The sequence below is a fragment of the Chaetodon auriga genome, chromosome 11 (genome assembly GCF_051107435.1).
Source record: "Chaetodon auriga isolate fChaAug3 chromosome 11, fChaAug3.hap1, whole genome shotgun sequence".
NCBI classification, from domain to species: Eukaryota; Metazoa; Chordata; class Actinopteri; order Chaetodontiformes; family Chaetodontidae; genus Chaetodon; species Chaetodon auriga.
The window spans coordinates 18900712-18924432 of NC_135084.1; the positions used below are offsets into that span (position 1 = coordinate 18900712).

A 23721-nucleotide genomic window follows, 5' to 3' on the forward strand; every position below is an offset into this window, starting at 1 on the left:
TGTTCAAGGGACTCGACATTAACCCAAACAATCTCTGGGCTCAGAACGTAACAGCTGGGAGAAAAAAAGCAGTGTTTGTCGTGAAGGAATGAGCTATTTGGACCCCATGTGTCCGTATGTATCATCTGTGGCCTGCAGCAGTTTTCTTTGGTCCTGGGTGGTTCTCAAGGAAGGGGTGAGAGGGTGGGGGGGGGGGTTCTGTTTCCATCATTCATTTTCACTCAGGCCACAAGGTCGCCGCCACTCCTGGCCTCGTTCATGGATCCATTTGTTTGATACTAAACACAGAAGAAAAACAAAGATAATAATCACAGCCTTAATGTAGCCCTCTGTTGACTTTAGACCCAGTGTGAATGTTTACCCTTCCTGTCTTATAAACTCAACACCAGGTCTGACTCTTTGTTGCTTTCGCTTTTAAAAATGTCTCCAGAAAAGCCCATGATCTCATCAGAGATATGCACTCAGGTGTTTATGGGCGGTTTAATCAGGAACCAGACAAAGAGGAGCTCACCCCACTTGTTGCCGACCAACACTGGACAGGCTGCATGTCGGGTGCTGTAGTCTCCCTCCCCGCTGGCAAACAGATTGTACCAGAACACTGCAGAGCCCTGGAATACCCACAAACAACAGGCGGCAGATGTTAGCGGCCCTGCAAACCGTCCAGGAATAGCCAGGCATCCCAGAAAGTCAGCCTCCTAAATTAATTCTAAGAAGTGTACAAAAAAAACATCCTTTCTATGACAGGAATGAACAAATAGGCAACTGCTTATAGTACATGATCTTATTTTGTACATGTTGCTCAATTAGAAGATTGTGTTGTGTGTGTGCAGAATGTACTGTTCCCGACCGAGTGGCAAAAACAACAAGTCACAGCACACTGCACAATTTTATTTTGTTATTAATCAGCAGTTTCAGTGTATACTAAACTTCAGAAGCAACACAAACACAGACAAACAGTTGTAGCATTAGTTGGCTGCATAATGAGTCTGATTCAGGCACAGCTGCAGAGTCAGTGATCATGTGTGGCAGTAAGCGGTGGATCATAAGCGGTTACCTTTTGGGGCCAAACTGCTGCACCGACATCTGGGAACACTGTGGCTCCTCCGGCTGCTACGTCACTCATCTGCGATCAGAAACAGAGAGGCAAAAGGTTCGCTCTTTGTGGAAGCTCAGCAGCAATACGACTGTAACAGTTGCTAAACACATTTTATCTTTGCATCGCATCCTTTAATAATTAATCTCTCTGTTCAGGCGCTCCTTATACGAAGTACCACCGGCTGTATTTTGGTCTTTGCGCATTCCAGCACGTGTAACATCCTCATTACGCAACAGCACAGCTAGTCCTGCTTTAACTCAGATGTTACTTTAGTGACAGTAAAGATTTTGCACACCGACAAAGCCCATAATAAGAGATGACAGATGGTCCTTGATGTGTAATACCAGGTTGTCACCCAGAGCAAAATCAAAGGGGAAAATTTATGCTGAGCTTCATTCGCCCATTTCATTGGCTCAGTTTGTACGCCGCTTTTCTAATCACAGGAACTAAATTTTACTCCACACTTTGTTAACAGCATTGGTGTTTAGGTGCTTTTAGGAAGAGTTTACTCACATAGAAGAGCCATGTTGCTATGCGGTTCCCAGTGCCCAGCTCTTTAAAGGCATCTGGCTCATCTTTCTGTGGAGAGAGAGTCAGGTTCAATCAGGTTATTCTGTCATATTAGCACTACTGTACGTTTTTAGAAATGAATCACAAAGGGTCTTACCCTTCCAAAGTCAAAGTGAGGTTCGTATTGACCTCCAACACCATAATTTGCAACCTACAGGGATCAATAAAACATGATCACAACTGCACAAATCACATTTCCAACAGACTAACACACACACAAAGAGAGGATTCCTGAGTAGGAGGGGGACTCTGAGATTGTAAGAAATAGGTTCATTTTGTAAGGTTTTGCCTCATAAACACAGAATCAACATTAAATGAGATAAACTGTGAGTGAATATCTGCAAGCTTCATCTCATGAACTAACTACCTGCAGCTCCTCTGCGGTGTCCATTTCCAGCCCTGAGAGGTCTTCAATTCTCTGGTTGATCACGTCAATCATTGGATCATCATAGCCAGTAAGCCAAGCACTGGAACACAGGAGAGACAGCACAGTGATTGAGACAGAAGAGGAACACGCTGTACAGTGATGGTCTGTCAGCAAGGCACAGGTTTGTCCACTAGATGGTAGTAAAGATTTCTTCTGAAATAGGCAAATGTCATGCTGAAAATTTGCCATGAGAAGCTCGGAACAAAAGTGAAGTTAAGCAAAACGAGATGGAAGAAATGGAAAGTGGAGGCATGAAGAAAAGGAAAAATTGGAAACCAGCCCAAGATTCAGAATCTCCAATCAGCTGAGGGTACAGAGTTGTACTGACTTCAATCTTTGCGCACTGTTCGAACAAGAGTCTGGTTGAGCACTAAGGCAAAATATTTTCATGGATTTAACTTTCCTCACACTACCGGCCTTTCATACACACACTCACACCCCAGTTTAAGTATAGGCCTCTGATAAACATGGCACTGAACTCTGTCTTGTGACTTATTAACACATGACACAGCCGAGGCTCTGAAGACCATCTTAAAATTCAAATTAGCATTTTGTCTGGTTAATGCATTAAAAGGCCACAGCATCCACATAAAAACAGCAAAACCACAACTAATACTATGATAGACTTGAAGATATAATTTATATGAAGTTACCAACACACGTGACGTGTCAAATTTAGGGGTGTTTTTATGACATCACAGCCTATGAGATGACTCCCACCCCCACTGTCTCACAGAAGTGTTTCTGAGAATATGTGTGCATGGGAGAGACAGTGTGATGAGTCATCTTTCTTTATTGAGAGTGTGTGTTGATAATAAGTGATATTTTTGAAGGGATGCTGGACCAAATGTGAGCCCACAGATGTTTTCCTGACGTGTTTGCAGCCGGTTCAGAGAGAAGTCAAACTCTTGTGAGTGTATCCGTCTGCTCTCTCTATCACTCGGTGTTCACTGACTAACACGCACGCATAGAAAAACATCAAAGGGACACCACACCCCTGAACCCACACCCAAGAAAAGCTAAACCAAAGAAATTTGGGGGTTTTGGTGGCCTGTGAAGCCTGCTATTTTTAGAGTGGGATGGAAATTTAACCTACAATAGACAACAAATCTATAAAAGTGGAACAGCAATTTTAACTACAAGGTGACGGCAGGAAAAGTACAATCTCTCTTTCCACATGTGTGCAGCGTACAGCGAGCTGTGGATGTGCATCCAGACTCAGCTTCTCGATCTCTCATGCTGATATGGAAGTTGAAGCAGCACAGCAAAACCGTAGCAGCTGTAATGAGCTCATATGAGAGTGTGACACAGATTCATTCCTGGAAAGCGCAATGGGGACAAGAGATTCAGTGCTCTGGATTTCAAACAACCTGCAAAGGATGGCAAGGGGAAAGAAAACAGGCTGTTACTGTAACTGCAGTTCCATGGAAATCCCTAAAAACTGAAAGAACAAAGAATATTTCAGCTGCACCCAAAAAAAACTACAACAGAGGATTGTTTAGCTTGGCTTAAACTCTATTTTAGCTCAATTCAGTGGCAGAAATCTCTTGAACTTTTCACTTAAACCAAATTAAAACCTCCTCTAGTGACAGTTTTCCAGGTGTAGCTCAACATTCTCATTTCTTCCATGATGCTTATTGGCTGTAGGGCTGAATAGTGTCAGCGAGGGCACTGAGATAAAGATGAAGAGATGGATGGAGGAGGAGGGGAAGGCATTGCAGTAACCTGTGACCCCTTACCTCTTGGAGACTCTGTACTGGGCCGTGGTAAGTTTCCCAGTTTGAGGGTCATGCACCGTGGCTCGCCTTAACTACAGTAGTTTCCCCAGCAGAAGGACATGGAGGTCGAGGAACAGAAGATAGAAAAAGGATGGAAAAAAGGACGATGGAATGTGATACACACAAGAGGACGAGTGGAAAGTCAGAGGAGGAAAGAGGGAGAGAAAAGACAGGCAGAACCGGTCACTAGGTGTCAATGTTATTCTGAAGAAAATGCCAGAGGGTGTTTCACGAGGCAACGCACGGAACCAAGTTTCCTTTTTGTAACAGGGTTGCCACTCTTTTGGAACAATACATTTCAAGGGCTTTTCAAGCACTTTTCAAGGACAAATTATTTCAAAATAAGAGCCATTAAATCACACAAATGTTCACATATACCAGTCCAGCACAGTGCTGGACAAAGATGGTTCACCTTAATTAAATGGCATTAGAAAGGCCAGGCACCACACGGGAAAAGAGGGACAATCATTATCATGTGTTAATCTGCACATCAGCAGAAAACCTTTTTAAGCCCAAGAAATCAAGTCATAACCTTCTTTCTTGCTGGTAATGGTCAGAGCCTTTCATCAAAGCATTGTTTTAAATGTTTTTTTTATGCTGAAAAACATGTCATATATCCTGAAAACAGGATTTTTGACAATTTCTTCACATAAAATGCATCAGAAAATTGAAGTGAAAAAAGCCTCCGACCATTAACGGACATATCTTAAGGAATCTGTATGTAAATTTGGTCCAGAGATTTTTGGTTTAGAGTGTAAGCGAAAGGTTAATTTGAGAAAATGGCCACTGAGTTCAGCTGTTGCTTTGGAATGGTTGTGTCTGGTCTTCTCTTTTGTCATCAAGTCACCACTACAAAACAAATCAACATGTTCACTCACAAGAAAATGGGATTTCCAGCTACGCTCATTACTTCATACTTATGCCTGTTAAGTTTGTGTCATATAGCATCGTACATAATAAAAACAACACATTTCTGTGCCCTTTGGACATTTTCATGATACCAGTGTTAAAAAAAGATATGATTAAGAAGCGCAATAACCAGAAATCTCACAATATCCAAACATGGTATTTTCCCGGGTGGTGGCTCCCCTGAGCAGACACTGTGCTGACATTCGAAAGTTTTCGTTTATTTGATGAATTCTGGACTTACTACCAAAAAGCATGAAATTCCATTTTAAGACAGTTTAGTAGAACATGACCCTCAAACTCGCGTGCCCATCTGCATCACGCTGTCTTTGCCTCTGCCTTTCCAGGATGCCCCATTCATACCCACTCATGATACTATCTCCTGCTACCAATGAACATGTTTACCTGTGGGATGTTCCAAACAGGTGTTTTTGGAGCATTCCACAACTTTCCCAACTTGTTTGAAATGTGTTGCTACCATCAAATATATCATACTGTTCATACTGCTCCCTTTATCGTTGATGGGTGGAGAGAGAGGTGTGTGGATTGTTTATCGAGAGTCAAACAACCAACAACAATGGCTGCTCTTGTTCATTGGACATTGGACACTTCTGACACGTGTCTTCACATAAACGTGTGTTCTTCATTAGATGCTCCTAAACAAAAGTCCTTTCAGTCTAATTGAGTAGTCTACCATTGGCAGTTTGGACATGTCCAGCTCCTCCTTCTCATTGGGCAGGTCAACATTGAGAGATAGAGAGTGGGGGAGAGAGAGAGAGAGATGTGGCTTGGCCCAGCCCGGTTATTATAGGTGAATTTTGATACGACAGAGGCTGAAAGTCAGATTGTGGGAGGTACTTTATGGGCCTCTTTATTGCTCTCTAAATCACTGTCAAGGTCTTTCCAGACCTGTGGCAACCCTGTACAAAAGGCAAAACTTCCAATGGACACTAAATGAGTGCCTTTGATACACCTCTTGGGTCACAAAAAGCAACTATGTTAATATCAACTATTAGAAAAAGCAACACATTTCCCCTCCTCTGCCTTCCTGTGTTACCTTTCTGTAGCAGACTCCTGAGCAGAAACATCCACAACAGATCCTCAAAAAACAACAGCGCAATTTCTAGGAATGCATTTGGTTTTTTCTTTCATTTCTGTGTCACTGGTTAAAGCACCATGAGATACTTGTAAGGAGCAGACCTTTATAAACCAGTGATAGATCTATAAATGTTTACATAAGCTTTGATCACTCTCAGCTGGATCCTGTGCTTCAGCTCAAGAGCCTTTAAGCTTTGGGAGGGCGGAGAAATTGAGATAGACGGACGGACTGAACTACAGAGGAGAAATGGGATGAGTTACGGAGGGAAAAAGGAGAAGAAATCTCACTTTCTCCCTCTCAGCTCTCTCCTATATCCTCTGTTCTTGGCGGCTCCTAGCTATGCCTTACCTTTTGCTGATCCGGTATGGAGCTGTCTCCAGCACTCCTGTGACGGGGTTGGAGATTGTGGCCCTGCGTAGCTGTGAAGCCAGGGACACAATTTACCCACACACAGACATACATGCACATACATGCAACGATGTGCATGCCTGTGTGCTTGCCTAAGTACCAGCATCACATCAACCAGCCTCACAGCTTTGACCTTTCACCCCTCAACACGCTTAAGCACATAATAGAAGCTAAGGAATGTTCCAACTAGATCACAGTAAACCTTACAGTGATCAATGTAGCTTTATACACTCACCTGCCACTTTATCAGGTACACTTGTTCAACTGCTCGTTAACACAAATATCTAATCAGCCAATCATGTTGAAGCAACTCAATGCATTTGGGCATGCAACCAAAGAAGGGTGATTCAAGCGCCTTTGAATGTGTTGCTAGAAACTGCTGATCTAGCGGGATTTTTTCACACAACAGTCTCTAACATTGCCCGATCAGACGAGTCTCGATTTCTGCTGCGACAGCCAGACAGCAGGGTCAGACTTTGCCATAAAGAACATGAAAGCATGGATCCATCCTGCCTTGTATCAACGGTTCATGCAGGAGGTGGTGGTGGTGTAATGGTATGGGGGATATTTTCTTGGCACCCTTTGGGCCCCTCAGTATTACTGAGTATTTAAATGCCACAGCTTACCTGAGTAGTTTTGCTGACCATGTCCTTCCCTTTATGACCACACTACACCAGTATTCTAATGGCTATTTCTAGCAGGACAACGCAGCATGTCACAAAGTTCTAATCATCTCAAACTGGTTTCTTGAACATGACAATAAGTTCAGTCTACTCAAATAGCCTCCTAGGACACCAGATTATTAGGTGTACCTAATAAAGTGGCCGGTGAGTGTACATGCATCATGTGACATCACGGGAGCACTGGCACGATTGAAAATCCCTTACTCGTGGCTTTGCCAATGTCTTGACCTTCTCGATTTCTTTGTCGGAGATGATGTCAAGGTAGCGGACGATGTAGGGGCGGTCCCACTCGTCCTGCTGTTTGACGGGTGACAGCACATATTTGGGGTTGTGATTGTTGTCATAGTAACGACAGAAGAGCCGACTCTGCCTGCGGGGGGTCTGGTTGAGAGAAAAGCAGAGAACAAAGGGGTTAAAACAGAGCTGTATATTTAAAGTTAGAAGTGGTGCTTTTGTGCATCTCTTCGTCTGCCTCACCATTTTGATGCCCTCCCCACGACAAAGCATCTCATACTTCTTCCTCTCTGGGATCAGCTGAAAAGAGACCTTTTTGGACTTCTTCTTCTTCTTCTCAGTTGTGTCTCTTTTCTCTGGCTCCTTCTCTTTTTGAGTTCCTTCATCCTCTGCAGCCTTTTTCTGCTTCTCCAACTGAAACTCAAAGTACTTCAGGTTGCCCTTGGCGCGCTGGTGCTCTGGGTCTGGGGAAAATGAGAGACCAACAGACATAATAGAGGTGATTACAAATAGTGATGACTGCAGCGATGTCATGAAAGAATATTCCGCCCATCGTAATCAAAATAACTGACCTTCCAACATGACACGATTATATGCTATTAATTCAGTCTGACCTTATCAAGTTCTCAGAAACAAGATGTACAAACACAGCAAATGAATTCAGGGGCTCATTTGGAGGAAAATGTGGGATAACACGGTCATCACCGAGGCTTCATCAGAGCAAACTCACATTTCAAGACAATCACGGGAAATGTATTGCAGCATTATAATGAGTATTATTCATGAGCAAATGTAATTAACTGACTTTTTAGAAAATAAACTTGGGTTAGAAAGTCCAGGTTGGTGGGATGGTGTTTAGCACCACCCACCACTGAAAGGATATCCTTCTTACTGTCATTACACAAAACTGAACCCTTTAACGCCCACCATCAACTTGTCACACTGTTCCACCAATTCAGCCTTTCCTACCAGAAAAGCTCCTTATAAGGTCTGGAACTGACACCATACAATCACTGTATGAAAGAAAGAGCAATAATAGAGCCCTCCGTCAATCACTTTCAACTAACATTCAAGCAATCTCATTTCAGGACTAACTTCACCCCCGATCCAAATCACACAACTCTGAGGAAAAGATCATTCTGTGCAATCTCACCACCACTTATCTAGACAAAGGCTGTGATCCAATCTAATTGGATGCAGGTTAGAGTTGAGAGTACAATTCACACAAACTTCATAAACACATAAACCAAGTCCTCTCTGATTACCATTGAACCACTACTACCAATAAATAAAAGAAGAACAGCTCAAAAGTCATCAATAACAGGTCCTTTCTAAGAGAGGCTCTATCCAAATGTCTGAATGGCCCTGACCAGAAGGCTGTTGTTGTTAATGCCAAATCTATAAACAACTAAGGCAAATTTGGTGGAGATTTTAGACGGTATATTGTTTGTGGACAAAACCTCACAGACTTGTGATGGCATGGATGTTTTGGCCCAGACTGTTTATGTGTGGTTTGGAAATGCAGGCCGGTGTTTGGTCACTCAGTTCAAACCAAAGCAAATGTCTCATTTTGTGCAAATTTAGCCAACTGACTTTCTGTCTTAATTCTCACAGATTTAGATGATCAACACTGATGTTCTTTTCTCTCTTAGAAATGTTTTTGTATGTCTGGTAAAATTAAAGCTATTCCCACATTTATACAGTCTTATCTAATCAAACAAAATTAAGTCTGGTGTCTGTGTAAGTCTGGACAAAATCTGATAAGAAAAGTGCACCAGTTTCTAATCTATTTGATGTTTATGTGACAAGATCACTTTACATTGTAAAACAGGCCTCCAAGTATACTTTTAAATAGAGACTCACCCAGCTCAAGCAGCTTCTTGGTGTACTCCAGGGCTCGCTCTACCTCCCCCTGCTGGTAGATGGAGTAGCTGAGGTAGTCGAGCACTGTCACCCTATCTAAAGTGGACTCTTCTCCCTCATCGAGCTGTTTCAAGGCCTGGGCCATCCACAGCTCTGTGTGGTAGTAATCCACGTCAGAGTAGGCAATTTTCGCCAGCTCGAAACAGTCCTCCACTGTCATTGGGTTCTTGTGTTTCACTCCTAGTGTGCAGAGGATACGGGAGGGGAACACTGGCATTGAAGAAAACTAAACCATCTCCTTTATAACACAGAAACCAAGAGAAAGGTATAATCCCCACAATGAGATACAAAACTTTGTGCCTGTGGTATGCACAGATTTAAGCCCTTTACCAGGTAGGTTTCCTGTAGAGATGGTGTTGGCATCCAGTCTGTAAGTGTCTTGTAACCGGAGGAGAGCTTTAGCAGCGCCGGTCTGATCCTCATCTGTGGGGAAATACTGTCTCTGGATGGTCAGGTTGGAAATAAATCCTGAGAGAAACGGACAGGAAAGGACAGAGAAAGGCATAGTAGGATGATTCTGTATACATAACAAGCAGACAAGTGGACAACAAATACTCTCTCCTAATGGTCAGAGAGACTGCTTGAAGTGACTCTGATCTTGTCTGAGAGAATTATAGTTACATTAAGCAAGACATTCTGTATAAATGAATGAGTAACTCTCTCTTCCACCTCAATAACTTGTGTCAGGGGTCTGAGCAAGCCATTTGACTGCTACTAAAGTATTTCAAGTATGAACGGGCAGCATGGTATTGCAAAAAAGCACAAAAAAACACATTCAGTCAAAGGAAATTCATAGAAAGCACTGGACCAGACCAACGTCAGCTAGTATTGAAAAATCCTTCTTTTTCCATACCATCAGTGGTGTCACTGAGGACAAGGCTCTCCAGGTCCCCCCACTCTGTGTTCAACCTCTTCATCAGTTTGAAGGCATTGACAGGGTGCCCCAGGTAGCCCTCTGGGTCCTGTGTGGCTGTAGCTGACAGTGAATCCAACTTATCAGCCCACCTATCAATATGGAGTTGGGTAAACTGCTTACATTTCACAAGCAAGCAATAACAAAGCATTAATCATGAATATGAAGACTTGTGTGCAGTAAAGTATCTGCACAAATGTCTGTTTTCATGCACTTCTGTGTAAGATATTAATACGCTTGTGTACATGTATGCATGTCTGTGTACGTTGTGTAAGTTTGTGTCCACAAACTCACTGTTTGACACGCTCAAGCTTGTTCTCCTCTGCTCTGATGTAGTCCTTCAGAGAGGTGACAAGGTCTTTTTCTGTGTATAACAGATCAGTCATCTGGCCTGAGGAATACAAGTCAGACATGGTGAACATCGATACTGCGATAATAAATTACACATGGCATCACTTATCGTATCAGATCATTACAGGATCCCACAATGTCATGCTATTTTGCTTCCATATGTGTGGTAAAAATAAAAAATGAGAAATTGAAGGACCAGTGAGTGCCACATGATGCTTTTACCTGTGGAGGTGAAGAAGTCATTGTGGGCTGACAGAGACTGCAGGCAGCTAAGCAACAATAAACACCAACATGGTAACTCCATTCTGAAGAAAGAGTGACAGAAATATTCTTCAATACATTAGTTGAAAAGTGAATCATGCATATGATTGACACTGATTGACACTATTCCCTTCCTATCTGTTCATATCCATACTGATTTTAGCTCATGTCACCGTTCCAGCTGGATGTCAGGTGACATAACCCTGCCCTCCAAATGACCTCTCCATCACTACTGACACACCGTGGTGTCATGTCAGACCCATTTTATAGCCACAACTACATTGCTACATCCCTATTTTTCAAGTTTCAGCCATCTACCGCCTGCCTTACTCAAGCTAATTCCCAGTGAGCCACATCAAACATTCCAGTTGGGACGCTAATTAAATTTTATTTGGAATTACAATTTTGGCTTCCAACAATTATGAAAACAAGATAAAATTATGATTGTGACGCATTTCGTTTTGCAGTAATGCTCTTGTTTTGTCTGATTTCCTTTACAGCGGTGCTCTTCTGCCTCTCCCTAAAAGCCCAAACTCACTCTCAGCCAGGCTGCAGCATGTTTCTTTCAGCTCGGGAGCCTTCAGTCAATGAAAAAATGTAAAACCAATTCAGCTGTTGCACACGAAGCACACACACTCACACACAGTGAACTCATGATCGGTAGACCAGACAGGGACGGTTGTTACACACTGTGACAGTCCCAAAACCTCATACAAATAGTTAAAAGAGAGCCTAAACACATTTCATCACAGCTTACAGCACGTGTATCGGCTGTATCTGTAAAGAAAATTCAGACATATCACGCAGATAGAACCAAAAAAAAGGCCTCAGAGAAGCCTGCGATGCAGCTGCACATATTGCATTTTTGTTTTGTTTTATAGTTGAATTATATTTAAAGTTCAAGGAAATCCACTGTTACAAGTTTCTTTAAGTCCAACAAATGTTTCCAAAATCAATGAATAATCATGATCAGTAATTGTGATCTCAATCTTGACTTAAACAATCATGATTATGATTTTTTGCCATAACCGGGCAGCCCTACGTTCCAGACCTCAAAACTCATCCAGCTTACTGCTGTCCCCGTTGTCATAAAGCTCCCTTTACTCCCTCCACTGAGTTCAAGACCTGGATGGCAGCACCATCTATAATCCATGGATAATCCACAGACCTACTGTGCACAGTTTCACTTTTTTCCTGGAGAGGCGTGTTGCTGTTGAGTGAGCAAAAGCCTCAGCCCCAGTTATGTCAAAACTATCTGCATGGTTAAATACTATTAGGGGTTAGTGGGAAAATAGGGTTTCTTGTGATTTGGGTGAACTGACCATTTAGAAGATGTAAAGCAATAAGAGCAAATCAAGAGTAAGCTTGAGCCTTGAGCTGAAAAACTTGGACAATCTCTTTAATCCTTTTAGACGTGCTGCCTCGCAACCACCACACAAAGTCAAATATAAGTCTGTGGTTGCTGTTGCTGTGTCCGGTTTGGCTTTGGCCTGGCACTGTGATCTGTCTGCCCATACAGACAGATGTTAGAGGAGAACACAGACAGGCTGGCAGGAAGAAAATGTGCAGGCACACAGTGCGATGTGAATGTCTGTGTACACATTGTATCTTAAGAGTATTCACACAGATATTGCGGTTGAAACTGAGCAGCAGAGGATGTGCTCAGCCAATGACACCTTTGTCACTGTGCCATAAGAAAAAGTGTATTTAAAAACTAAAGCTGCATTTGGATTTGGATCTACATCAAAACCACATAACAACAGACACCATGGGACACACGTCTGACAATTTAGGGACGTTTGTTGTCACATTCTTTAGATATAGAAGCTGGAACTGAAACTACAGCCAAAGATGAACCTTGCTGAACTTCTGTAGAGCACATAGTGATAAAAATGCTTCCAATGCATTGGACAAAGAAAGTATACTTGGAGGAAAGAGGTGGAAAGAAATTACTCAAGTCAGTCTGAAGCTGTGTATAAATACAGACTTCAGTTTTTATCCTCTCTCTCAGAGGGACCTTAACAAAAAAGGAATACCTAGTTTGTGCAGCAGAAATTAGCAAACTATGTCTACGTGTGTCTATGTGTGTTTTAACAGATTATGTAGTTATAGATAACACAAGTAAGAAAAAGAAACTCTTGATACTTGTAAAAAACTTTCTAGAGCAAGACTCCCTTTATGTTCGGTATAAGAAAGACAAAAGGCACCAACAATAACATCACTGACAACAACAATAACTTACAATGTCTGTAAATGGTCAAATAAAAAATATTCAGAGAATCCATGATTTAGTGACATCTGGGTTCCGTTTCTTCCTAAAATCACACTTTAGCTTAAATAATTCATCATTTAAGTCATTTTTAAAGCAAAAAGACCAAACACCTGACAGTTCCACATTCTCAAATGAGAGAATCTGCTGCTTTTCTTGGTTTTAAATTATAGCACATTCAAAGACTCCTGAACCGTTGGTTGAAAAAAACAAGACATTTGATGATATTTTTCACTGTTTTCTGATGTTTTATAGATCAAACTATTATCAAATCAAACCAGACTAAACAATTGAGAAAGCATTTGGCAGATTAATCGAAAACGAAAATATCTGCAGTCCTACTTTGATTATCTTATTTCTAGATCTGCTTATGTTGAAAAAATATATATATTTTTTCAAATAACATAAACACAAGCTGAGCCTGGTACAGTAGAAACAATATCACTGTAAACATTCATTATAGAGTTAAGTGCACAGGCAAGAACCACTCACACAGGCCTATTGGCAAAGTAAAGGTCAAATATGAAACGTGCGTCTATTCAAATTTCTAATGCCTTTCAGTGGAAGCAGACAACAGGCTCAGGCAGGTTCTGGCTTTGCCACATTGACAAACCTTGAGTGAGAGTAAAAGAATGGCATCCTATGACGTTTTAATTTAGGCCAACAGCATGCAGCAGATAGGAAGGAAAAATAAATCTGCTCAATGTATTTGATTCAAGCTAAATTAAATTTAAATCTAGGTGTATTTAAATAGAAACTGCAAGGCAAAATGCAAATTACCATTATCCTTCACTGTTACAACTGTATTTCCAGAATCTGTGGTGCCACTCAGTCCACAGCACCATAAATATGCCCCTACCACTTTTCAGGATAAAACCTCAATAGAATATAATTATTGTAATGACAGGGTGACAGCTACTGTGCCACCCTTGTTATAATGGTGCAGCAGTCTAATGTCAAGATTAAAGCGTCAAGTATAACAGTTATAATTTAGATTTATGCGTCACACCGCACATTAAGTGAGAGTGTTGGTGTGCACACATATGTGTACGTGACAATGTGAGGACTCCAAAACATTCCTGACCTCCCATTTAACGTTTAACCTGCCACACACTTGCGAGGCAGAAGCTGTTCTGCATAAAATTGGTCTGAAAGTATTTTGTTCCTCACCTCTCAAACTATGTTTCAATCAGGCTGTGATCTGTTCAGACATGTTCATTAGGAGACTCTTTTTTACCTCACAGCCTGGTGTTAATTGTAGGAAATGAGGATATATGGCAGCGCTTCCATTAGCAGAGAAGGACCCACCCTTAGAAATTCCTCCACAACTACATAATGAGTTGTGATGTGTTTCTGGTGTTATTAATTCACTGATTTACTGTTTTCCTGTCAACTCTACTCTCTGCTTCTTTGCCTAGGATGACTTTCAACAAGGCAGGGACAGGACTGAACCAGATATTGTTGATTTTAAATGCAGGAGAGAGAAGCAGCAAAAGTAATAGAAATACTGGCAAGAAGTCGTTTCTCTTGGGGGGAAAGCTTAACTGCATTTTCAAAACATGATGTTTCAAAATGATGAACGCTTGAAGAAGCCTTGCTCTTTTATTTTAAAGAGAGGCAGAAGAAGAAGCTATGAAAATAACCCAATTGTTGTTATATCACAAACATTTATCCACACTACCTGCAGGGGAAATTTAGCTTCCAGTAGGCAAAGAACCACACATAAAATAATCAATATTATTTATGTTACATTATTAATCTATGAGTTATCATGACTGTGCAATATATATCAGTACTGTGTGCTGTTTTCTATAGAAACTGATAAGTGTAAATCCCTACAAGGCTTATAAACAATTCACTCATTCAAAACCCGTTAAAGTCTAAAGAGTATATTCGAGTATTATCATGAAATATCAGTTTTTCAGTCCATTTTGTCAGCCTCTCTGCAGTCTCTACAGTTTTGAACAAATGTCAGACTGCTCCTCTCTGTCTTCACTGTGTTCTAGTAGCTTCTTCGCTGAGAAACTGGCCTCATCACGACTAGTCTGCCTGGGAGTGAGGCTGGAGAGTCAGATAACACAGGATGTGGATGGAAGAGGACTGCCACGTCTTCGCCCCTCCCCGCCGGGAAGACTCATGAGAGGGCTGAACACAACCCGACGGAGTCCGACGCAATTTCCTTGCAATAACCCGTCAATAACCCCTGCAAACTCACTGACACCTTTCAGTTTTCCAAAGGGCAGCTGGTGCTGTTTGTTTACCCCAAAACTAATTTAGCTAATTAGTTAACCAACGAGAATATGACGTTTAAATGAAAGTTCCCTGTGAATATTAGCTTTTATCCCCAAATAACCTGATGCCATGGGGTCACCGCAGTGTCTACGTTTGCAGACTGTGTGAATGTCAAGACTGTAAATGTACAAAATGACAAATAAAATCAGCGGAGGTCTCTATTCTGCTGTTATTGAGTGTGTAACACAGAGCAGAGTGAAGGCAGCAGCATCCCACGCTGGACTGCACTGGAATGCCATAACGTGGAAGCTAGTTTTCGGGGGCAAATCTCAGGCTTTTCTCGCTATTTTTGTATTGAACTGACCGGGTTTTGCTAATTGTACTCCCTATTAATCAGTTCAGTCTTTTTATATTCTTTGCCACCACCCAGAACCATCACACATATTAAAGTTTCAGTCCGGTTAGCTAGTTTTCAGCTAGCTAAGCTAGCTAAAGTTTACCCAACTGTAAATGGGCTAACTGAAAGAAGTTTGCAGCGTTTAACGGTCGCTCCTGAAAACTGGAAACACGGTAAAAACAGACGCTCCATCACTGCAAACAGACATGAAAACTATCCGAAAAGGCTGCAAAGTGTGCAGTGTGCCTAGCTTTTGGCATCTTATCTGACTCAGGAGGTGATATGTACCTTAACGACAGCATCCTGTGGCAGAAATGCGTCCTCGGCGTCGGGGTCCTCTGAAATCCCAACTCAGGCGGACTGTGTGCAGTGACCGGTGAGTCTGTCTGGTGCTTCGTCCTATCTGTGATGTTTCGGCGCACTCTTGGCCATCTGGTGGTTAGGGCTGGATTTCTAAGAGCGTGAGTCTGAATGCTACGTGCAGATTCTCACATGCATACAGCCCCCTGCTACCAGAGACTTTAGGGGTTGTCGTTTGTAAATTTCGAGGGGAGGCGTCTTGCAGTCTTGACCCTTGGAGAGACAGACAGTATTTAAATTGTGTGTACCAGCTAACGTCACCCCTCTGCCACGTGTTGAATTGTGCTGCAAATCTCAGATGAGCTTTCCTCTTTTCCACTGAGGTGTCCACCATTTAAAAAATCACCATTTACCATATGTTTTCATATAGTGAAGAACAAGGCACGTGTTCAATATCTCCATTCACACTGATGCCCTGTGTAGATTTTGCATTGTTTAAATTGGCCAAAGACATATTTTTTCACCATTTTCAACTGCAGACTCCTCTTGCTAATTCTCCCACATTCCAGAAAATTCCTCCCCTCCCATCCAAAAAGTGTGACTGGAGGGAGGGAATTCCTGCAGCCTGCTACTGAGTTCAACAGGGTGGAGCTAAGTGTGTAGGTGTGTGTGTGTGTGTGTGTGTGTGTGTGTGTGTGTGTCTCAGTAGCATGCCCTATGTAAACACTACAGATTGTTAATGTATGTGATAAACAAGGGCTGTTCACAAACCTCGATTCAGTTTCTTAAACTGCTTTTTCACATGAATACTGTTGAACGGACTGCATGACACAGGAGTATCAGACTACCGTCATCTCATGGAATAACACTGAATAACAGAAACCTTTCTAATGTAAAATGCTATAAATGCATTTTATGTCTTCTATTAACGATCACCCAGCAAAATGTCCAAACAGGGATTTTATTATACTGAGTCGCACAGAGGCCACAAAATTCAACATCTGTATGGTTATTTTTGTTACTTAGGCATATACTGTAGAACAAGAAACACTGTGTGGGCGTTTAAGATTAGTATCAAACTTGTGGGGGAGTACTCCTCTCCAGTCTTTGGGAGTTTTTCTTCCAGTACAAAATTCTCCTCCCTTTGTTCATTCTCAGCATATTTGACACTTCTCTCAATGTGAAATGTAGAAAAAAAAAGAACTGTAACATCCAATATAACCTTTCCATTCCCATTCCTCTTCCTCCAGTCATCGGCGGATGTCGTCCAGGGAGGTGAGTCTGCTCCCAAACAGCTGCTCTTCATAGGTAAGCAGCTGACGCAGGAAGTTCACATTGGGCGCCGTGCACGCCCTCCTCTCCTTCAGCCAGCGCAGGGCGTTAAGCAGTGACCAGCATCGATGCTCCATGAGGAAGGCCAGCGTTATTGCTGAGCTGCGACTCCTTCCCATACTACAGTGAACCAGAACACGGCCAGAGGGCTCAGCCTTCAGCGCCCTGTTGATGAACCTGGATGCCAGCGGCAGCGCCTCCACCAGGTCCTGCTGAGCATCATCGCTCAGGCACAGCCTCAGGTAGCAGAGCGTGTTGGGGAAAGCATCGGGGGAGTTGGCAGTGGCATTGACCACATGTGTGATATGTAGATTCTTGATGATGCGGTAGTCAGCGGCCTGGGAAACAGAGCCCTGGTAGAGAGCCCCTTCCAGGATCTCTGAGGGATAGATGGTGAGGGTGTGCCGCTCAGGCTCCAGCAGGACCATACGTGGCGTGCAGAGGAAAGGGTAGAGGGCATTGAAGGCTGAGAATCCCCCTAGTAGGATGACAGGGTCCATTCCCAAAGCACTGAGCTGGAAGAAACAGCGCTGGAGGTCTGGAGAGTCTGCCCTGGCCTTCACACTGCCCACTGAAATAAGCACAGACACAGAGAAACAATCACAGTGACAGAACAGACAATACAATCAGACAACCAAGAAGATTTCAACAAGGCAAAATGCTAATGTCAGCATGCTCACAATGTCAGCGCTAACATGTGGATGCTAGGCAGATATAATGTCTATTTGTAAGAGTACTTCAGTGCGTTTGTGTGCATCCTTAAGGCTGAATGTGGATCGCTGACCTGGGCTGCATCCCTCCTCTGCATACAGCAGTATTATAGAATACTTCTGCAGCTCTGTACAGCTGATTAGACAGCCCAGCCCAGGGTGGATCACCGTCACAGCGGCCCGCGCTGTCACCACGTGGCTCACCTTGTACCTAACACACACATTCATTCATGATATGCACATATATTAGGTATCATAACTGAAACAGCCACCTTACACGTGTTCTTCCAGAGTAAATACATTCTTAGAAGTAGAGGCAGGTGATATTTTTTCTTTTCTTTTTACTCAAACAATAGTGCGTTTGTTGGGGACTATTTCCAGCAGCGGATTAATACACATTTGGTGTTCTAGTATCTCCTGCAGCAGGAGAAATTACTATATCTGTGAAGTTTATAATGATCAGTTTTTGATGAGATAGATGTGTTGATTCAACTGTTGAGGCCTGGTGGTGCTGTGGATGGATTGCATTTCACTGTACCTTTAATGTATCTGCTCTTAGCATCTAAGCAGCAGAGTTTCTGCAGCTGAAGAGCACTGGTGCATCCGTGCAACACCCACCTCTCTGCGCTGCGACAGTCCAGGATGAGAATATAGTATGGATCATACAATGCGGGCTGGCCTTCCTCTCCATTCAGCAGGTTATACACTTGATGTGGGGTGATGTAGCCTCGCTCCACGCAGGCTATTTCTGGACAAGCAGGGACTAGCACTTTCTCTGGCTCACACACTGTTTGCAGTCAGAAATACAAGAGTACAGTGTGTCTGCGTGTGTGTGTGTGTGTGTGTGCATCCATTCTTCTTTAGGTGAGAGGGAAAAATACTCCTTTTACCTTTGTTCCCAATAGCCATGATGGAGGAATGATCACTGTCTGCACTATTGACCTCCCTGTCACAGATGCTGCTCACTGTTTGGGATGTGTTGACAGGCTCTCTGGAGGCCACTCTACAACTGTTATTCACTCTGACACATACACAGAGACACAAACACACACACAGAGAAGTGCAATCTAAAGATGAACACAGCAACATTATAGGAGAATAAACAAGTGAAAACTCTTTACCTGGACAGTACTACGCCCATCTTGTTTAAGTAATCTGACAGATGCATCAGCTGTTCCCACCAGTCCTTCATTAGAAGAACATGCTACACTAAGAAACAGAGAGACACATTTAAAAACTTTGAAAAATATTGCATCAATAAAAGCCCAACAGGAAGTAAAAGTGAAAAATGTGGAGAAAACTCACGATGCACAATTTGTTGTAGCTGTTATTCTTACTCAGCCAGCCCCACTTCAGCCTCTCCTTTAATGTAGCTGGTGGTCTTGGAAACACAGCAATGGTTAAGTGCTCTAAAGGGCCACATGGTAGCTGGCTGTGACAGGTGACTGAGGAGAGACCTGGACAGGAGTCCCACTTCACCCAAATTAACTCCCAGTAGTTGCAGTGTACATGGAAATTTGGTCAGGATTCAAGTTTCTTTTAAAATCATACAAAGATTGAGGCAGCAGTTAGGTAACAGAAAGGAAGAACGAATAAGAATAAAAGTACACATAGCAGGACTCTACTATAACACAAAACTGACTGATGTTATGTGTTAGCATGTGTTAGCATGCCATTAGTGATAGAATTGCCATCTCTTTGTTTGTAAGCCAGATCAGATCAACAACAAGAGCCGGGCTTCCAGATGGCTCTTAATTTAGCATACATTTATAATTCAGCCAAATGTAGCTTTGTTTTGACCTATGCTTGGTTGATTTCCACATTTGTCACTTAAATTATTGATCGTAATCATGCAAAACCTTTGATGTCATGATATATTGAAAACATATAGAGAATTACATCATATGAATGGTTAAAATATTTCCTTTTGATTTCAACCTCCTCTTCCATCCTCTAAGCTTACACTTCATGCTGGACGCTGCTGAAGTGGTACACAATAGAAAGAGGAAATGACATTGACCTGTTTTTCCATAGTCGGAAATGCTGTTGTGTATTGTGAAATGTTTCCTGAAATGTTGCATTTTGTGAGATGTTATTGTGTTTTAGTGCACAGCATCATGTTCTCTCCACTAGCAGGGCACCCTTCAGGGTGTAATAAAAAGACAGGAGCTGGAAAAATTCACCTGATTTGACTGACTCAACTGCTAAAGCCTCATATTAGCTTCAGGTGAACTTATTATATTTTTAAATGAGAAGAGGACTGTGAATTTTGCCGTCATTGACACAGGAACCACATCAGGAAGGACTGGTCATCTGGACAGGAAGAACAACTACAGCGACCAAAAAATGTGACTGTTTTTATAAGACATACTGAAAAAAGGGGGAACCTGTCCTTTAATCTGTATGAAATAAATGTAATGGATGTTATTTTCTTGACACTCATTCATCGTCCAGTCATGTCCTGAGGTATGACAGTTGCGTCCACCAACGTCAAAAACAGAGCATGACTGCCCCCTGTTGTCCTCCTGAGAGAGTTGTACACTTCGTGTGCTTGTACAGTCATGGAAAAATGATTAGACCACCCTTGTTTTCTTCAATTTCTTGTTCATTTTAATGCCTGATACCACTAAAGGTATATTACCTGAAGAACACAATGAACATGACAAAAAATGCGGCTGATTCCACAATACTTTATGTCCTATTTGTCATGTTTAAGTGTAATTGTATTCCCAGGGTATATAAGAGGCCATTTCATGTCATAAGCAGCACTGCACATGCAAAGGCCTAGAGTGGTTTCCTGCTTACATTCAAGCTGTAGCACAACTCAGAAGTTGTCAGCTCTCACATAATGCCTGAAACAAAAGAATTATGTGAAGCCACAAAGGCAGCCATCTTGGCACTGCTGGAAATTGGCATGAGTGAGAGACAGGTAGCCAAAACTGAAGATCTCCAAGACAGCTGTTCTTTACACAAAGAAAAAGCAAGCCGAACATGGTACTACCAAATTGCTAGCTGGTCGAGGCAGGAAATGTCTTTCTACCCCACGAGAGGACCGTGCACTCATCCGTTCCTGTGTCAGGAATCGTCGTCAGACCTCCAGGGACCTTAAAAATGAGCAGGCACTGTCGAGAAATGTGACTTGTTCAGCAAGGACAGTTCGAAACCGACTTCTTGAAGCTGGTCTGAAGTCACACAGGGCACGGAAGAAGCCCTTCATCAACGAAAGGCAGAGGAAGGCCTGGTTACTCTTTGCTAGGGATCACAAGGATTGGACTGTTGATGATTGAGCTAAGGTTCTCTTCAGTGATGAATTCAATTTTGAGTTGATGCCCACTCCAGCCAATTTACTGGTTAGGAGGAAGCCTGGAGAAGCCTACATACCAGACTGTCTTGCCCCTACAGTGAAACATGGGAGTGGATTGGTGATGATCTGGGGTTGTTTCAGTATGGGTGGAACAGTGCAAATGCAATTGTGTGAAGGGTGAATGAACCAGGTCACGTACAGGGCTACTCTTGAACAGTCTTCTTCCACCAGCTGATAAACTCTTTCCAGCCTTGAATGACTGAATTTTCCAACACGACAATACCCCTTGCCACACGGCAAGGTCAGTTAAAGCCTGGATGGAGAACCAGAGCTTTCGAACCATGCCTTGGCCTGCTCAATCACCAGATCTAAATCCAACTGAAAACCTGTTGAACATCATCAAACTCAAAATGGAGAACCACAAGCCCAAAAATGAAGCAAATTTGTTTGAATTTTTGCAACAGGAATGGGCTGCTGTGACAGCAGAACAATGTCAGAAGCTGGTGGAGAGCATGCCAAGATGCATGGCTGCAGTCATCAAAAACAATGGTTATGCAATCAAGTACTAACTGCTGTGTGTATCATGTGACTAACAGACAGAAAAGAAAACATGGAATGCCTAAAAGCACTGCTTTTGGCAGTACAATGCCATAGCTATTGATGTAAGAACTTAAGTGATTTGGGTTATTTTCAAGAAAACCATGGAAAATGGCTAGATATCAACTCTTAAATGAAACTCTTATGAGCTATTTTTGTTGTTATCATTATATTTGTCCAAACAAATGTATCTTTAGTTGTACCAGGCATTAAAATGAACAAGAAATTGAAGAAAACAAGGGTGGTCTAATAATTTTTTCCATGACTGTATATTATATGTTCACATGATCAGTCACCAGTGTTGCTGGTGTTTTTTAACACTCAGCCAGCGGAAATGTGGATCAATCAGACGCCCCGGTGCACAATGCTACTGTGTTTGCCTGAGCTCCAGAGCCAACAGATCACCATCCTCTCAGTCAGATGAGTCTGTTTACTTAAGCAAACCCTCTCTCATGCACCCTTATGGACTCCATGAAGGCCTCTATGCAGCCACATGGATGCAGACAAAGGTGGGTGAGGGAACATGAAGCTGGGGAAGAAGTGTCAGGAATGTCACAAACAGGTGTCAGAGATGGGAAGAAACAGGACTGGGGTTTTCCTGCGGTTTTACACGCCAGCTGGAGGCCTCAGAAAATGTAAAACACTACAGTCAGTTTTAGATAGATCACATGGGCTGCTACATAAGCAGGTGGAGTTCCTCTCATGAGAGGGCCGTTTCTCACTGCCCGTAATAAAATGTGTCAGTAAACAAATAGGCTTATGTTAACGGACTTGACAGATGCTGCATGTTCAGTTTATTGTCGGAGAAATATACTTTTAGAACTGTCCAACTAGATTTCCCCTTTAATTAACGGAAGACAAACAGACCCGGACCAAAGTCCACCTGGTGGCAGCGGGGAATCAAATGAGGTGAATGACCACAGCAGAGAGCAGGAGAGCAGTGCGGCTCGTTCAGCAGAATGGTAGCAGAGACACATTTGTTATGACAACTACTAACATTATTATAGGCAAATCATTATAAGTAATAGTGGTGGGAGTAAATGCTGTTTCCAGCCATGCAAAGGGAATGATTCATTTCAACATTTAATATGACCTTATGAGGAATTGGTGAGTAAAGTTTTGCTTTGGCTTTTTTCACTGTTTCATTTATCCAAATAGATTTCATTTTTGTGTTGTTGTGTCCCAGCAAATAGCTTCATTTCATTTTGCGGCTGGGCTATTTGTTATGACTTTTCCCATGTTATTTTAAGGAGGATTGGTTTAAGCATGGCATGCGTTAAGTAAGTCTGTACAGCTTTTTAACATTCAACACCACTTGTGATTTTTGTGTACTGTCTAAAAATGTCTACAGCTTATTTTTTGTCATATGAGATAAGATTCATTTAGCCATATCTAACTGCTCAATAAGATTATAGATAGGACGAAAAAGTAATTGCCTACATTGACAGCATGTATGCCTTCATTCTAAATTCAGTGTGTAATTTTCTGTATTAACGGTGTACCAGAAATATAACAATAATTTGTATTATAGGCATTTTTTAACAAATAGGTACTTATTCTCTTACTACAGGGTACAGCCTGACCTGCTGAGCAACAAAGCTTTTAGTCTGGGACAAGATTGGTTACTGAGTCCTACGTGGCTTTTTATAAATATGCTGTGATCTATTGCAAAAACAACGTAAACTACTTATCTACACTGGAGGCTTACAGATGATAAGAAAATAAGGACAGACAAACATAGGTCCTGAATAAGTACAGGATGCATTGTGTTTGTACTTTGGAGCAAAGACAGAGGAGAGCACTGTTAGGGACATGCTGTACTGTCATGAACAGCAGAGGACAAAAACTCTGTCCTCGACTGCATATCATAATAGAAAACCTGTCCTGAGAAGCATTTTGTAAGGCTCAAGAAGGGGGGAGGACAGACTCTG

General features: G+C 42.3%; 2 protein-coding genes across 3 annotated transcripts; both read right to left on the reverse strand.

Moving 5' to 3' along the window:
• Nucleotides 1-79: 79 nt before the first annotated feature.
• On the reverse strand, nt 80-15975 carry p4ha1b (prolyl 4-hydroxylase, alpha polypeptide I b). 2 transcript variants are annotated; one of them, XM_076743825.1, is made up of 15 exons: nt 15836-15975; nt 10611-10693; nt 10332-10428; nt 9978-10129; nt 9455-9592; nt 9065-9304; nt 7445-7665; nt 7172-7348; nt 3833-3903; nt 2034-2133; nt 1764-1817; nt 1610-1675; nt 1055-1123; nt 512-608; nt 80-278 (listed from the first exon to the last, which is right to left on the reverse strand). In XM_076743825.1, exons 1-15 carry the CDS (start codon nt 15847-15849, stop codon nt 208-210), a joined length of 1650 nt encoding a protein of 549 aa, XP_076599940.1. In that variant the 5' UTR covers nt 15850-15975; the 3' UTR covers nt 80-207. The 2 variants fall into 2 exon arrangements, with proteins under 2 accessions (XP_076599940.1, XP_076599939.1); XM_076743824.1 differs by lacking the exon at nt 3833-3903 and adding an exon at nt 6225-6295.
• A 1122-nt stretch (nt 15976-17097) lies between these two features.
• LOC143328332 (serine/threonine/tyrosine-interacting-like protein 1) lies at nt 17098-19030 on the reverse strand. The gene is made up of 5 exons (XM_076743410.1): nt 19011-19030; nt 18780-18910; nt 18508-18676; nt 17964-18100; nt 17098-17750 (listed from the first exon to the last, which is right to left on the reverse strand). The coding sequence occupies exons 1-5, from the start codon at nt 19028-19030 to the stop codon at nt 17098-17100; spliced, it is 1110 nt and encodes a 369-aa protein (XP_076599525.1).
• Between the last annotated feature and the right edge of the window lie 4691 nt (nt 19031-23721).

Coding starts and splice junctions, on each gene's coding strand:
- p4ha1b (XM_076743825.1), bottom strand. Junction 3,904..7,171: donor AGACATTGGCAAAGCCACGA/GTAAGGGATTTT, acceptor AAACTACTGTAG/TTAAGGCGAGCCACGGTGCA. Junction 2,134..3,832: donor CAGTACAGAGTCTCCAAGAG/GTAAGGGGTCAC, acceptor CCTGTGTTCCAG/TGCTTGGCTTACTGGCTATG.
- LOC143328332 (XM_076743410.1), bottom strand. CDS start 19,030: ATGGGCGTAGTACTGTCCAG. Junction 18,911..19,010: donor ATGGGCGTAGTACTGTCCAG/GTAAAGAGTTTT, acceptor TGTATGTGTCAG/AGTGAATAACAGTTGTAGAG. Junction 18,101..18,507: donor GACTGTCGCAGCGCAGAGAG/GTGGGTGTTGCA, acceptor TGTGTGTGTTAG/GTACAAGGTGAGCCACGTGG.